The sequence below is a fragment of the Pimephales promelas genome, chromosome 10, assembly GCF_988280905.1.
Source record: "Pimephales promelas chromosome 10, fPimPro1.hap1.1, whole genome shotgun sequence".
Taxonomy (NCBI): Eukaryota; Metazoa; Chordata; class Actinopteri; order Cypriniformes; family Leuciscidae; genus Pimephales; species Pimephales promelas.
The window spans coordinates 17,812,599-17,829,677 of record NC_142778.1 but is presented as its reverse complement, the minus strand read 5'-3'; the positions used below and the strand labels follow the sequence as shown (position 1 = coordinate 17,829,677).

General features: G+C 41.8%; 2 protein-coding genes across 5 annotated transcripts in view; one reads left to right on the top strand and one right to left on the bottom strand.

Annotated features, from left to right (window-relative positions):
* The window catches only part of unc13c (unc-13 homolog C (C. elegans)), a 343,459-nt gene that overhangs the window by 68,266 nt on the left and 258,114 nt on the right, over nt 1-17,079 (top strand). For all 3 annotated transcript variants that reach the window (XM_089135438.1, XM_089135436.1, XM_089135437.1), the window contains one exon: nt 10,644-10,785. In XM_089135438.1, coding sequence (XP_088991564.1) covers nt 10,644-10,785 — 142 coding nt within the window. The remainder of the gene's footprint in view (nt 1-10,643; nt 10,786-17,079) is intronic.
* On the bottom strand, nt 1,834-8,951 carry LOC148977389 (uncharacterized). Of its 2 annotated transcripts, none has more exons than XR_016169906.1 (2): nt 2,154-8,951; nt 1,834-1,875 (listed from the first exon to the last, which is right to left on the bottom strand). XR_016169906.1 is itself a non-coding variant. In XM_089135435.1 (2 exons), the coding sequence occupies exon 2, from the start codon at nt 8,262-8,264 to the stop codon at nt 2,373-2,375; it is 5,892 nt and encodes a 1,963-aa protein (XP_088991561.1). In that variant the 5' UTR covers nt 8,265-8,478; nt 8,757-8,951; the 3' UTR covers nt 1,834-2,372. The 2 variants fall into 2 exon arrangements, 1 of the variants encoding a protein (XP_088991561.1); XM_089135435.1 differs by having other exon boundaries at nt 1,834-8,478; nt 8,757-8,951.

Here is a 17,079-nt window from a genome sequence, read left to right as displayed (position 1 = left end):
GGGACAAAATATAGGCTAATTATATTTAGAATACGGCAATATATAACTGCTTATACAGGAATAAATATCAAGGAGGAAATCATTAAAAAAATATTTCTATTGTAAAAGAAAAAATGCAACTGGACGACCAATAAGAATGTGAGTCGACCAAGACGGCATCGACTGATTAGTCGACTAAACGACTAAAGTTGACAGCCGTATAAACCGTTAAAAGCAACATCTACGTTAGTGGGCAAAGCTTATACGGCAGCAGGTCAGGCTGGTGCATGTCTCCTTACTATGGCTGTGCTCCAGGCATGCCAGGCTGCGTTCGCGTCCACTATGCAAACTGGCACACCAGATCCTCCTGTGGTCCCTAGGGAAAGTGCTCTCACTGAGGGCGGTATATATTCCAGCGGTCCAGAATGTAGGAGCAGACACACTGTCGAGGCAGGGGCTGAGGCCAGGGGAATGGAGGCTCCACCCCGAGGTGGTGGAGCAGATTTGGAGGGTTTCTGGCCAGGCAGAAGTGGATCTGTTTGCGTCTCTGCACACGATGCACTGTCCTCTTTGGTTTTCCCTCACTCAACCAGCCACCTGGGGCTGGATGCTATGGTTCAGACGTGGCCGAGGCTGCGTCTGTATGCCTTTCCCCCTGTAGCTCTGCTCCCAGGAGTTTTGGAGAAAATCCGCCAGGATGGAATAAGTCTATTGCTAGTAGCACCACGCTGGCCAAGTCGAATTTGGTTTGCGGACCTCATTCATCTTCTCGACGATCCTCCCTTGGAGGTGCCCGTCAGGAGAGACCTTCTGTCTCAGGCAGGGGGCACTATATTCTACCCCCGCCCAGAGATTTGGAAATTGTGGGTGTGGCCTCTGAGGGGGCCCAACTCATAGATAGTGGTCTTTCAGCGGAAGTAGCTGAGAACATTTTAAGCCCCAGAGCTCCTGCAATGAGGAAACTTTATGCACTTAAACGAAAAGTTTTTTACTTCCTGGTGTCACCAATGCCAGTGGGACCCAGTTAATTGTTCGGTCAACACAATTCTCGAGTTTCTACAAGAGCGTTTCTCATCAGGTCTATGTCCTTCCACGCTCAAGGTTTCGTGGCAGCCATTGCGGCTTCCCATGCCCTAGTGGGTGGTACTTCTCTCGGTCGAGACCCCTTGATTTCACGTTTCCTCCGTGGCACATTGAGGATGAGGCCTGCAACTCGCACTAGGGTACTGGCTTGGGATTTGGATATAGTTCTTGAAGGCTTATCTGAGGTTCTCTTTGAGCCCTTGGATTAAGTTTCAGAGAAATTTCTCACTTTTAAAACAGTGTTTCTGTTAGCTATTTCATCCCTTAAAGGGTTAGTTCACCCAAAAATGAAAATTCTGTCAGTATTTACTCACCCTCATGTTGTTCCAACCCCGTAAGACCTTCGTTCATCTTCGGAACACAAATTAAGATATTTAAGATATTAAGATCGCTCCTGCATACAGTCCATAGGTTTCTTGAGGGACTGGCTCTTGCTGTCCCCGAAAAGTAATTGAAGACATCGTTAAAATGGTCCAAGTGACTACAGGGGCTCAATCTTAAGTTTATCAAACGACGAGAACACTTTTGTGCGCAAAAAAATAACGACTTTATTTCAACTATTCACTTCCTTCTCCATAAGCCTGTAGTCCGTTAACGTAGTGTGATTGCGTAGAGCTACGTCACACGTAGGCTCACTATTGGCCGACGCTGGTCATGTGTGTGTGATGCGTGTGACGTACAATAACAGAAGTATTCTGCTCTTGCTTTGATCGGTTAGCGTAGCAGATAGCTAACATAAGACCCAATAAATAAAGACCCAGGAAACCGGAGTAGAGAGAGGCCTTTAGTAAGGATCTTTCCAATTTTGTAAAACTGTGAAAACATAATAACATGGCATTACAAACTGCCCATATATACATATACGTGAATATGCAAATCAAGTCTAACATATATAGCTATCCCATAAGAAAAATTAGTCATTTTAAAGAGACTTGTAGGACTAGTTAGCATTTAAGCTAACATTAACATGGATGTCTATGGAGAAATGCTAATCGCGATTAGCATCTATTAATACAACATACATATTATGCTAAAACGGACAATACTCAAAGAATATAGCAAAGTAAATATACTTTTTCAGAAATACTTACAGACTTAGACCTTCAAAAACTACCAAGGCAAAGAGAAAAGAGTAACTGCTGCGAGACCTCTCAGTAGATCAGAGTCAGAAGCACACGGGCAAAAACAACGGCAAGAGAGGAGGGACTAAATATGAGAACTCAAATGCAATATAAATTTACACCACTAGATGTCTCTAATGCAACACAAAGAGGGGCAGAACACTCCCCGCCTGGTATTAAATAATACCACTATGGCCCATTACTGAGAAGCAGCACAATGTCTGAAACAGGTCTTGAATACACCTTGGGAGTACCCTGTCTCATGATCTTCACATTGACTTTCCGAATCCTGCCATCACGACTGGGGATGGTTTCCGCAATAACACCTGTGGACCACTCATTCCTTTTAACTTGAGTGTCTTTAAGGAGTACCACATCTCCAACTTGCAGGTTCGGTCTTTCGGATTTCCACTTCTTACGGGGTTGGAGCGTCTCCAAGTACTCTTGCTTCCAGCGTCTCCAGAAAGTTTCAGCGAGGCTTTGGACTTGCCTCCATTGCTTGCTATAAAGATCTTTGAGATCCATGTTCCCCAGAGGAGCAGATACTGGATCAATCTTCTGAGTGAGCAGCATTGCTGGTGTGAGAACAGCTGGCATCCCTGGATCAGAGGACACTGGAACAAGAGGTCTTGCATTCATGATTGCCATGATTTCAGCCATGAGAGTCACAAGCACTTCATGAGTGAGGCGACAGTTCTCCTTCAATAGCATGGCATCCAAAATGCGGCGTGCAACACCGATCATCCTCTCCCACACTCCACCCATGTGAGAGGAGTGTGGAGGATTGAATATCCAGGTGCAACTTTTTTCTTGCAGGTGAGCTTTTAGCTCAGGATCTTCTGAGTTTATTTGCAGTTCTTTGCAAGCTCCAACAAAGTTTGTGCCCCTATCAGAACGGAGCAGACTTACAGGACCTCTGATAGCGGTGAATCTCCTCAAAGCATTGATGAAGCTGGAGGTTGACATGGTCTCTACAACCTCAATATGCACTGCTCGTGTACTCAGACAAGTGAACATAACTGCCCAGCGTTTGTTTTCTACTTGACCACCTCTGGTTCTGCGCGACGAGATGGTCCAAGGTCCGAAAACGTCAAGTCCAACATTCGTGAACGGAGGATCCATGGTGAATCTGTCCAGAGGTAAGTCAGACATTTTTTGTTCTTCCAACTTTCCTCTTAATCTTTTGCAGATCACACATTTGTGAATCACACTTGACACCAATCTCTTACTTCCTGTTATCCACAGTCCAGCTGTACGAACTGCACCTTCAGTGAAGTGTCGTCCTTGGTGAGCAACTTGTTCATGATAATGTCTTACCAGCAGAGTAGAGACATGATGGTTTTTTGGAAGAAGGATTGGATGCTTTTCTTCCCAGGACATGTCTGCTGACGATATTCGACCTCCAACTCTCAGCAAACCATTATCATCTACGATGGGATCCAAACTTCTGATTGAACTGTGTCTTGAGACTTCTTCACCCTTTGAGATGTTTTGAATTTCCTCTTTAAAGAAGTCCTGTTGTACGCTTCTCATTATTATGAGTTTTGCTTGAGGAAGCTCACCCATTCTCTGTTTATGGTCTGTATTTTTGGAGTAGGCTCTGGCCTTTTGGATGAGCCTGGCTGTTGCACGGGTAAGTGATTTCCAACTGGAGAATCTACTAAACCGATTAGAGCCGATACCTCCACCTCCACCTGTAGTGTTTGTAGCATAGGTTGAAACTTGAGGGCGGATTTCTGCATCAGACTCTGGATGTAAAAGGTCAAATATCTCTAGCTGAGGAGACTCATCCGACTCAGGTTTTGTCAGAAAAGCTGGACCTGAAAACCAGTTGGTGTCTTTTAGGAGAGCGGCTGGGACTGACCTGGATCCATGATCTGCAGGATTATGGCTGGTGCTGATATAGTGCCACTGATTAGGGTGCGAGGACTTCCTGATTCTTGTCACTCTGTTTGCAACATATACATAGAAGTTCCTAGACGTGTTATGAATGTAGCCAAGGACAATCCTGCTATCTGTGTAGTACTTGACTGTGTGAATCTCCACATCGATTTCATCCATTATCAGGTCTGCAAGCTCTGTTGCCAAGACAGCTGCACACAGCTCCAAACGAGGAACAGTGTGCGCAGGACGTGGAGCCAGCTTGGACTTCCCCATAATGAACCCGACATGACTGCGTCCTTCTGTATCAACTGCCTTAAGGTAGGCTACAGCTGATATAGCTAAAGTCGATGCATCTGCGAAGACACAAATTTCTCTGTGTACAGTGGCAAGCAGAGAAACAGAAAGGTAGGTCCTCTGGATCTGAAGTAGCTTAAGTTCCATCAAGGAATCTTTCCAGGCTTTCCACTGGGTTATTTTGACGTCTGGTAGTTTAGTGTCCCAATCGTACTCTTCTATGGAGATATCTCTCACCAGAGCCTTTCCCTGAATCGTGATTGGTGCCACAAATCCCAAGGGATCGTAGACACTGTTGACCGTTGAAAGAATTCCCCTTCTAGTGAATGGCTTTTCCTCATCAGACACGCAGAAGGAGAAGCTGTCTGTTTGCAGGTCCCATCTGAGGCCTAGACTGCGTTGAAAAGGCAAAGGATCAGATGACAGATCCAGATCCTTAAGATCTTTGGCACGATCTTCAGATGGGAAAGCGTTCATAACAGTGCTGCTATTTGATGCTATCTTGTGCAACTTGATGCTTGACTCAGCTAACATCTCCCTTGTTCTTTTCAGAATGTCGATGGCTTCTACTGCTGTGGAGAATGAGGCGAGTCCATCATCCACGTAAAAGTTCCGCATGACAAACTGCTTAGCATCTTGGCCATGTTCTTTTTGTCCTTCTTGTGCTGCCCGTCTCAAGCCATAAATGGCCACAGCTGGTGAAGGGCTGTTACCGAATACATGTACTGTCATCCGGTATTCAGTCACTGGTTTTGTGAAGTCGTTATCTTCAAACCACAAGAACCTTAGGAAATCACGGTGTTCCTCACAGACTGTGAAACAATAAAACATCTGTTGCACATCTGCAGTGATTGCAAAAGGTTCCCTGCGGAAACGAAGAAGGACACCAAGAAGAGTATTATTGAGGTCTGGTCCCTTTAAGAGGACGTCGTTGAGGGAGACACCTTCGTACCTGGCACTGGAGTCAAACACCACCCGTATTTGGTCTGGCTTCTTAGGGTGGTAGACACCAAATGTTGGTAGATACCAGCACTCTTGATTCTCTTTCAATGGCGGAGCTAGTTCTGCCTGATTTGACTCGAAGATTTTCTGCATGAAATCCATATATTGCTTTTTCATGTCTGGCTTTCTTTCCAAAGTGCGACACAGAGATGAGAGACGTTTGGCTGCTTGCTCTCTATTATTTGGGAGACGGCGCCTTGTGGAATGAAATGGTAAGGGAGCCACCCAACTGTTTGCATCATTCATGTGAACGTTTTTGTCCATGATCTCAAGGAAGGCTTGATCTTCAACAGACAAAGCTATTTTCTCATCCTCTTTTGTTCTTTTGAATACTGTGCTTCCAAGATTATCAATGTCATCTGCCAGTATGTCCATCTTTTTCAAGGTTTGTACACTGTGACTTGATCTCCTCTTGTCAAACTTTTCCCGGATGTGAATAACACTATGACATGGTCTAAGGAAAGACGTACGGCCAGTAGGTAGGACATCAGTCCTGTAAACATTAATGCTGCTAGGCTTGTGGGCCCCTCCGAGACATACCTCTCCAACAATGACCCAGCCGAGGTCAAGTTGTTGGGCATATGGAGCATTGTTGGGTCCATTATACTGTTTACGTACTTTGTGTACGCACAGTATATCTCTGCCGAGTAGAAGAAGAATGGCTGCATCCGGATCAATGGCTGGGATTTTATCCGCAATTGGCTTGAGGTGGGAATAGTGCTGTGCTATTTCTGCTGAGGGAATCTCTGAACGGTCGTCTGGCATCATGTCACACTCTATGAGTGATGGAAGTGAGATCTGTACCTTTCCATCTATTGACTCAACTATGAGGTTGTTTGCACGTCTTCCTGATGTTTCCACAATCCCTGAGCATGTTTTAAGGGTGTATGGTGCGGCATTTGCTCCAATGCCCAAAAGGTCGAACAGCTCGGTCTTGGCCAGAGACTTATTACTCTGCTCATCAAGGACAGCGTATGCTTTAACAGCTTTCTCCCTTTGGCCTGCAGGGTAGACTCGGACCAAGCATATTTTGGAGCATGATCGGGAACCGAATGAGTCCCCACAGACTTCTGTGCACTTTGACATAACCTCTGGAGTCTCATCTTCCTGCTGCTCCCCGCCATGATCCTCCTTGACGGCAGAGCTGAATGACTTCCATGGCACTGGCCCTGGGTGAAGCGCAGCTAAGTGTTTGTTGCTGTTGCACTCTTTGCACTGCACAGATTTGTCACAGTTCTTGGCGAGATGATTTGTTGAGGCACAACACTTGAAACAAATGTGTTTCTCTTTGAGGTAAGCTTTTCGTTCATCTAGGGTCTTGCTGCGAAAGCCACGGCATTTTCTTAGAGGATGGGGCTTATTATGTAACGGACATAATCTATCTGGATCCTCAACCTTTTCTTCCCTAATGTTTTGCTTATCACCACTTTCTGAAGAAACCTCAGTCTTCCTGGTGAACACATACGGTTTGGTGGGTTTCAGAGGTTTATCCGTCTTGACTGAACCACTCATGGTCAGTTCGACAAAGCTGGGGTCATTTCTTGTCTTTGCTTGGTCTCTGATAAACTTTACAAAGACACAAAATGGGGGGTATTGAACCTGATGTTCGTCTTTATATTTAGAGCCGACTGCAATCCATTTCTCCAGAAGGTTATAGGGAAGCTTCTGTGCGATGGGATTGACTCCCCGTGGTGTGTTGAGGTAAGATAATCCAGGTAAGAATCCATCTTTCCTGGCTGCCTCCAGCTCTAGCAACAGGTCCCCTAGCTCCCACAGCTTCTCATTGTCCCTGTTTGATATTTTTGGAAACTCCTCTAACTTCTTAAGCAGAGCGTTTTCTATCATTTCTGCTGATCCATAGCATTCTTCCAATCTCTGCCACACCATTTTGAGTCCTGCGCTGGCATTATTGATGTGAACTGCACGGATCCGTTTAGCCTGCTCTGTAGACCGTGGTCCCAGCCATTTTGTCAGTAAATCTAGCTCTTCCCTGGGGGTTAAGTTCAGATCACTGGTGGAGTTGACAAAGGAAGCTTTCCAGGCCCAGTAGTTCTCTGGTTTATCGTCAAACTTTAAGAGCCCAGAGCTAATTATTTCTTTGCGAATCAGGTATCTGGCTAAGTCTTTTGTGTCTGACTGATCATGCAGGGGTGCTCTAGAGGGCATGAAGTAGGTTTTACCTTCTGTTGGTGTGATGCGAGTCTGTAGAGGGCGGCACTCATTTTGGTAGAACTTCAAAGGGCTTGCATGACTTTGCTGAGCGTAGGCTGTGCTCGTGCTCTGGCGTTGTGCTGTTAATTCTTGGAACATGCCGTCGCTTATTTCTTCCCAACTGTGTGTTTGGATTCCACGATTATCTGTATCACCGTTGTCCATGTTTGTCTGGTGCTCTGGTGTAAAGATGCATTGTGGTTCCATGAGTTGAGACTGTTGCTCCCCATGTTCCAGCGAATGTTGTTGCACATACTCACTAGTGCGTTGATGTGAGTGATATGGAGCTAATTTGGTCACATTCTGCTGTGTTGGTTTTCCAACTTCTTCCTCATAAGCTGCTTCAAGGATTTCAGCCTCTGTAATAGCTGCTTCAGCAGCGCCCTGTATTTTCAGTGCTTTGAGGTTGGCCTGTAACTCAGTTGTCCTACGTTTCAGTTCCACTTCAAGCTCAGTTTTTCTTTTAAATTCTTCTGCTTCTAACCGTGCTTGCTTTATTAGCATGTCTGCTTCTCTTTGTGCATATGCAGCTTTGATTTTTGCAGCTTCCGCTTTAGCTCTAGCTCTCGTGGCAGCAGAACCGTGTGTTGAGGCACGGCTAGAATGGGTTGAGCTTCTGGTATGGTAGGAGTGTTGAGACTGTCCATCTTCTGGATATAGCAGAGGTTTTTCTTCACTTTTTTCCTCCATGATAGATTGTTGAATCTATGCTGCACTTCTGGGCTGCAGTGTTGATATCTCACTTTTCTTATGGTAGCAGACTGAATTTTAAGTCTTTTTACTATTCTGCTCTTGCTTTGATCGGTTAGCGTAGCAGATAGCTAACATAAGACCCAATAAATAAAGACCCAGGAAACCGGAGTAGAGAGAGGCCTTTAGTAAGGATCTTTCCAATTTTGTAAAACTGTGAAAACATAATAACATGGCATTACAAACTGCCCATATATACATATACGTGAATATGCAAATCAAGTCTAACATATATAGCTATCCCATAAGAAAAATTAGTCATTTTAAAGAGACTTGTAGGACTAGTTAGCATTTAAGCTAACATTAACATGGATGTCTATGGAGAAATGCTAATCGCGATTAGCATCTATTAATACAACATACATATTATGCTAAAACGGACAATACTCAAAGAATATAGCAAAGTAAATATACTTTTTCAGAAATACTTACAGACTTAGACCTTCAAAAACTACCAAGGCAAAGAGAAAAGAGTAACTGCTGCGAGACCTCTCAGTAGATCAGAGTCAGAAGCACACGGGCAAAAACAACGGCAAGAGAGGAGGGACTAAATATGAGAACTCAAATGCAATATAAATTTACACCACTAGATGTCTCTAATGCAACACAAAGAGGGGCAGAACAAGAAGCTTACGCTATTAAACTAGTAACCTGACTCGCGCAGAGGGAGAAATAAACGAATAGTTGAAATAAAGTCGTTATTTTTGTTGTTTTTTTGCGCACAAAAGTGTTCTCGTCGTTTGATAAACTTAAGATTGAGCCCCTGTAGTCACTTGGACTATTTTAACGATGTCTTTTATGACTTTTCGGGGACGGCAAGAGCCAGTCCCTCAAGAAGCCTATGGACTGTATGCAGGAGCGATCTTAATATCTTAAATATCTTAATTTGTGTTCCGAAGATGAACGAAGGTCTTACGGGGTTGGAACAACATGAGGGTGAGTAAATACTGACAGAATTTTCATTTTTGGGTGAACTAACCCTTTAAGAGAGTTGGTGACCTTCAGGACCTTTCGGTTTCCCCCACCTGCACCAGGGATGGACAAGGCATGTTTATACCCTAAACAATGCTATGTGCCTAATGTGCCTAACATGATTCCGAGGCCTATTGTGCTACAGGCTTTTTGTCCTCCGCCGTATACTTCTCCGGACCAGGAAAAATTGAACCTTTTGTGGCCAGTGTGAGCACTGGACTTCTGCATTTAGGAGATCTGATCAGTTATTTGTCTGCTTTGGATCTCCCAAGAAAGGTCTTCCTGCTTCAAAGCAGACAGTCAGCAAGTGGATAGTCGAGGCTATTTCTTTGGCTTATGAGTCTTCTGGCCTGCCTTGCCCTTTGGCGGTCAGGGCCCATTCTACTAGGAGTATGCCGGCTTCTAAAGCTCTTTTATCTGGAGTTTCTCTACAAGATGTTTGTGATGCGGCGGGTTGATCCTATCCTCTCACATTTGTCAGATTTTATAGCCTGGACCTAGAGGCTGCCCCAGGTTCTCAGGTGCGTAGTAGTGCTTAGTGTGGTGTGACAACAGGCTGACACTCAGGCATTTGAAAGTCTGGCAATTTGGGTATTCTCGTTCCCAAAGCGTAACAGTGATGCATTGCGAGTTCCCCTCGAAAGGGAACGTCTCTGGTTACGACTGTAACCATAGTTCCCAAAGAAGGGAACGAGACGATGCTTCACCCTGCCATACTTCCTGCATCCCTGTATCAGCTTACTTTGGCAATTTGGAAGCTAATGACGGTTTGCACCGGATGCTCTTTTATCATTTCCTGGTCATGACGTCGTCAACATGACGGTCATGTTTTCTATTGGACTAGTTGACATAGAAGCTTCAGACGCAATCACGCTGGAAGCGTTCCCAAAGCGTAACAGTGATGCATCTTCTCGTTCCCTTCTCAGGGAACTATGGTTACAGTCGTAACCTGAGACGTTTTCATATAGACCATTTCACAAGATGTAAACAACACTGGTCCAGAAGCACTTCCTGTTTCAGTTTTTTAACACTACACAAAAGCTGGGATAAAATACAGCCAACAGAACATTTAAAACTGAATCAAAAAGTTAAACAAACATCTTTAAGATGTTTTCTTTACATGTGAAATAAAGAGTTACAAACTGAAACAGGAAGTGCTTCTGGACCAGTGTTGTTTACATCTTGTGAAATGGTCTATATGAAAATTATAACTAAAAATCGCAGATTTATAAAACTAAAAACAATCCTTCAGACAATAGCATTTTATCTTCAATGGAAATGTTTTTTCTTTCTTTTAGAATACACAATTTGCAAAACATTTTCTTTTTTTCTGTCTCCCTTCTCTAGTTTTATGTGCTCAAGGTTTGCAAGCCAAAGACAAGACGGGCTCCAGCGACCCCTACGTCACAGTACAAGTGGGAAAGACCAAACGGAGGACCAAAACTGTTTTCGGGAATCTCAACCCCATCTGGGACGAGAAGTTTTTCTTGTGAGTCTTCTGAGATCTTCCTTCTGTCTTATAAGACTAGCTAACATTGTGCTGATGCTCTATCAATATGCTCTATCAATTGTTCTTAACTGGTTTTGCTTAAGGATCCAGATTTCTACACTGGAAATCAATTTGCAGAGCAATCAATACTGATGTATCATACAAACATATCCTTTAGACGTTGAGATTTAATGTTAATATACATCTCTCCTGCCAACAGTGTAACATTGCAATCAGTAAAAACTTTTATCGTTTATCGTGAACCTTTTTATGTTGGTATTACGTGACAGATAAATTTGCACTAAAATACAGAGAATTTAGATGCATAATTATATGGTTTGTTGCTGTTTTATATTGGCATTTAACATTTTATTTCCCTTGCTTTTCACAACCCTTCAGAACAGACCTGAGGCACATTTTTTTAGGGTGTGACCCATCAGTTCATATCCACTGCTCTAGAATATCAGGCTCTCTGCACAAGCTGCTAGAGATGAAAATGGTTTTATGCGATTATTCTTCTGCAATGAAGCTTTTTAATATTAGGTTGAACTCAAAGGGTAGAGACATAGTTTCCATTTTACAACATTTCTGCCACTCAATCACAAACAAATTTTAAATGGCATATGAATTATTCAAAATAGCCTTTCATTAATTTGACAGTTTCTATTAGAGCCCTTCCATTACGAGTCTGTATCTTTGCCTTTTTTGCTGATACTCAAAGGAGCTTTTTTTTTGTTTGTTTGAAAAGGGTCATACATTATGAGTAATGGAAATCATTTGTATTCCTGTTGGCTTTGTCATTCTCTCATGGGATCATTTCTTTTCATATTCCTGATGGTGTATCCTTGAGGCTTCTGCAATCATGGGTGTCACATTATAGTGAAGACTGCCCTGCTCCATTCATAAACCTTTATTAGGATTTGATGTTTCTGATGATGCACAAAGCCAATAAATCAGAAGCCTAATATCTACAGCATCTCCCTGACTGTGGAAATGTTGTACTATCCGGACAGAGACCTTTTATCTTGTGCCATTTGTGTATTTATGGTTGTCTCTGATTATTAGTTGCTTTTTTAATTAAGGTTTTGCTGAGGTCATCTTTATGAGATCAATGCACTTGTTCATCACACTGCTGTATTTTGCAAGCTGTGGTGTGTTCAGAGGAGTGAGTGGTGTGACCAGCATGGATCATTCATCATTCTGAGTTAAACTGAGAATGCCTTTTAAATTCCAATTCGATAATTGAATTGAGGTAGCAAACACGAAGCAAAATTTTCTCTCACGAAACAAAAAAAGTAAATTCTTAACCATCAATTCTTAACTAGAAAAGCAAAGCTTGTCAAAACAAACCAAATGTTTAAACGTTTTTGAAAAACAAGCTTTGAAATTCGCGGACAGACACAATTATGGAAGGATGGATGGATGCATACTGTAATTGGTACTCGTGTCAGAGCCGACGTTGTAATTCTTGGATGACACATCACACTTGTGGTAATGAGTATATCAGATGACCACTTCCCTCCTCTCTTTGGTCAGGGAACCAGTCAAGTTCTTTTACCTGGGCAATGTGAGAGAATGGTCAGCTGATTTATCTGAAAGATTGGTGATTGATATCATTAACTTGTAAAACCTTTTCTATTTTCAGCACAAAGGTGTGATAAAATAGATTTTATTAGTAAAAAGATAAACAAGAATAACTAACAACTACGGAACGAATACTATGAATGATAAAGGCATAAAGTGCATCAGACGAATTAAATACAAGTGATTAAGTTGAGTGTGTCAATGGAAGTTACATTATATAATGGAAAGATAAACTGTTGTTTAGCAAGACAAGAAAAGTGTCCAGGGTGCTCAGGGATTTCAGTCGGATGTTTGAAGGTGTTCTTTGCGGTCGGGAATTAAAATAAATGTAGAAAAGAAAAAAATCCAAGGCACTCTTCTTCAAAATGATTTATAAAGACCTACATTTACTGGCTATTTCATTATAGAAAAAAAAGTTCTATCATAAAATAGCCAGCAAATAAAGGCTTTTAAAATAATTTTGAAGAAGAGTGCCTTGGGTTTTTCTTTTCTACATAAACTGTTGTTTTTCTGAAACTATTAAGGCGAAAAGCCTTATGCACCAAACATATAAATGAAAGATTATTTGTTTTTAACTAACATCAGCTATATTACCTCTTATGTAAATTAGAAAATCATATACTGATAATATATAACACTCCCAAGGTCTCTGGAAAGAGGTTTGTTTAATTGATATTTACATTCCTCATGGTTGAAAGAGCAGTTCAATGGCCGTGATGTCTTCCACTGGTTGTGCTGGGTGACAGTGCAGTGGGGAAAGGAGTCAGAATCCATTTCAACAGCCTTTAGGAGCACCAAAAGGGTCCTAAAATCTGTAAAACAATGAGTTGAGGCCCAGAAGTAGGTGCGGAAGGTCCTTAAAGAGTCCTCAACCTTGTTGCAAATGTCTCTGTACGTCTTCTACCCCTTTGAGCCAGGCACTCAGAACTTGGCTGATCCACTTTTGTCTCTCTGACATAGAGACTCGGGACATGCTGTACTGCCCTACAAAGCAAAAAGGCAGTAACTACGCAGAGTGCAGAACTGAGAAAAATGACTTTTGCTAGGGCTTTTTGCAGTTACTGTACAAACGACTACCATTTTTCTCTAAAACAACACGCATTTAAGATAAGATGTTTTGTCACATAACAAAGGATGTCTTGAATGTCATGAAAATTGTAATAATTAATGCTTTACCAAAACTGCAGTTACTGCCTTTTTGCTTTGTAGGGCAGTGTAGTTGTTATTGTCTCTTTCCTTACAGTCTTAGAACATGGGGGTATCTGTTGTTGTCCCACCGGATGTAAGACTCAGAACTTGAATGTATCTGTTGCTGTCTCACTTTTGCAGGCCAGAGACTCAGAAATTGTATGTTTTGCTGCCTTCACCTGTAACAGGCCGCAGGCTCAGTACATGGTTGATCTGTTAGTCTCACCCTTGCAGGCCGCGACTCAGAATGTTGTTGTAGCTATTGATGTCCCACTGGATGGGAGACTCAGAACTTGAATGTATCGGCTGTCTTACTTTTGCTGAACTGAGACCCAGAACAAAGAGTGTCTGTTGAAAGCGTACCTTTATCCCTTTCCGATGAGGAGGAGGAGATTGCAGTTTGGCATTTTTTCCATTCCTGTGCTGTGATTGACTGCTGGCATCAGTTCCTTCCCCAATGCCCTGTGGAACTTATTTGTTTAAATCACACAGTTAGAAGTCTTTAAAGTGTCTTTCAACTTTTACCGATACATTTCTCACTTTCCAAACCACCATTTGAATAGTTTTGGCAATATTCTAAACAAATAGAGTCCAAAGAAGCTGTAAAAAGATTGATCTGTGATGCATTAATTCATTTGTACATTTACAGCTGAATTTGTGTAAGATTCATTATTCATTGTTGTGCTACATATAGCTTGTCACTGAGAAAATGTTTGTTTTTTTTGTATAGCGCTTTTCACAATACATATGAAGAGTTCAGATGCAAAAGCCTCTATATGCCATTTGAAATTTTCTTCTTTAATGATGATTTTTATCAAACTTGTATATTTAAGTTCAGTAATTTCACTTGAATTGCAATGATAATTACCTATTAATTGTTATTTAAGTGAAATTACTGAACTTAAATATATAAGTTTGATACAAATCATCATTAAAGAAGAAAATTTCAAATGGCATTTAGAGGCTTTTGCATCTGAACTCTTCATATTGTTTTTAAAGCAGCTCTACAGAAAGCATCTCAGAAATGTACATGGAAAAAACACATTTAGTTAATCATGTAATAATTTAGGGCATAACATATCGCTGGCATTGAGTCGTCTCTTCACAGGCGTTGAGTCGTCTCTTCACAGGCGTTGAGTCGTCTCTTCGCAGGCGTTGAGTCTTCTCATCGCAGGCGTTGATTCGTCTCATCGCAGGTGTTTGGGCATCTGAAGTCTCCGTGAGAGGCTGGATACAAACTGGAGCTGACGAACACCATTTTTCTTGGGACTCACGTCCTGAGATAACAGCAGAGAAGCAAATGGGAAATAATTAGCATAGCTGCTGTTCATAATGATTTCCATTACACTAGAGTAGATGTTAAAAACTTGAAGACAGTGACCCAGAGTCACCCCCCTTCGTCCCCCACTCAACTCAGCCCAGCTTACGGACCTCTACATCCCTCCTGCTGCTGAGACCTAACCACAATCTCTCCGCAACCCAACCATACGCGTCAACCCGTTTGACTAAGGCTGCCGAGCCCCACTGGTGCGTTAATGCTGTTTCAGTGCCAACGGTTTTGTATGGCATACCACCTACCGTGAAACACAATATCTGCCCAACCATCCATCATTCACGCCATATCCACAGGAACGTAATGACTGTAAATACTATGCAACCTATACAAATAACCTACAGACTCGTCAAGTTTTATAATATTAAATTCAATCTGATTCAACATAGGAATAAAAGGTAAGCATTAAGTGAATGCTTGACTAAAGAGATGCGTCTTTAATCTAGTTTTAAACTGGGACAGCCAGTCAGAGCCTCGGACAATATCAGGAAGGCTATTCCAGAGTTTTGTAGCTAAATGCAAGAACGCCCTCCCTCCTTTAGTGGACTTAGATATCCTAGGAATGACCAGAAGCCTCGAATTTAGTGATCTAGTGAAGAACGCGATGGATTCTAGGGCGATAGAAGGTCCATTAAGTACACAGGAGCTAAACCAGTTAGGGCTTTATAGGTCAGTAGTACTACTTTGTAACTGGTAACCAGTGTAGAGATGATAAAATTGGTGTTATATGATCATATTTTCTTGACCTATAAGAACTCTAGCCGCTGCATTTTGTACTAACTATAGCTTGTTCATTGAGGATGCAGGACAACCGGCTAATAAAGCATTACAGTAATCTAGTCTTGAGGTCATGAATGCATGAACTAACTTTTCTGCATCAGAAACAGATAGTATGTTACGTAGATTAGCAATGTTTCTAAGGTGGAAAAAGGCCTTGTAACATGAAATATGGTGTTCGAAAGACAAGTGGTGATTTAGTATAACACCCAGGTCTTTTACTGTAGTGGATAAGTAACAGCACATCCTTCTATATTAAAGTTGTATCTATATTAAAGTGTTTTCATCTGGTCGTGATGAAATATATAATTGAGTGTCATCAGCATAACAGTGGAAATTAATTCCGTGTTTTCTTATAATATTACCAAGTGGCAGCATATTGAGAATAGCAGAGGCCCTAACACCGATCCTTGCGGTACTCCATAGTCTACAGACGTTATCTTTGATTTTTCCCCATTTAAACAGACAAAATGGTAACAGTCCGATAAGTACGATCTAAACCAGCTTAATGCCTGTCCCTGAACACCAGTGTAGTTTTGTAGTCGATCCAAGAGTATTTTATGATCTTTAGTATCGAACGCAGCGCTAAGATCAAGTAGAACTAGTATTGAGATACAGCCTTCTTCAGAAGCAAGCCTTCTTCAGAAGTACATTTATGTGCATTTTTGTGTTTCGGATGCTTTCTATTTTCTCATTGAAGTAATTCATAAAATCATTAGTACTAAACTGTAATGGTATATTTTGCTCTGGTGATGTTTGTATATTTGTTAGTCTAGCCACGGTGTTAAATAAAAACCTTGGATTATTTTGGTTATTTTCGATTAGTTTGCGGAGATGCTCAGCCCTGGCTGTTTTCAGGGCCTTTTTATAACGTGACATGCTGTCTTTCCACGCGATTCTAAAGACCTCTAAATTAGTTTGTTTCCATTTATGCTCTAAGTTGTGAGTTTCTCTTTTGATAGCATGCATATCACTTTTGTACCATGGTGCTTTAGTTTTCTCTCTAACCTTTTTTAATCTAATTGGTGCAACAATATCTAATGTACTAGAAAATTGTGCTCAAACTGCTAGTCATTTCCTCTAGTTCATCTGTTTGTTTGGCTTCATTGAGCAGCTGAGATAGATCAGGTAAGTAATTTGAGAATCCATCTATAGTGGTTGGAAGGATTGGTCTTCCTGGTCGATAACGTGGCGCAACATGACAAATTTCAGCAGTACGTACCATGTAATGATCAGTGAGATCGTCACTTTGCGGTATAATATTTATATCAGTTGGATTGGTTCCATATGATATAATTAAATCTACTGTATGATTTAGGCGATGAGTGGGACCACTGACGTTTTGCTTGACCTTAAAGGAGTTTTTTTAATTTATCTGAATGAGTTTGAAATCGATGTGTGTAGTTTGCATC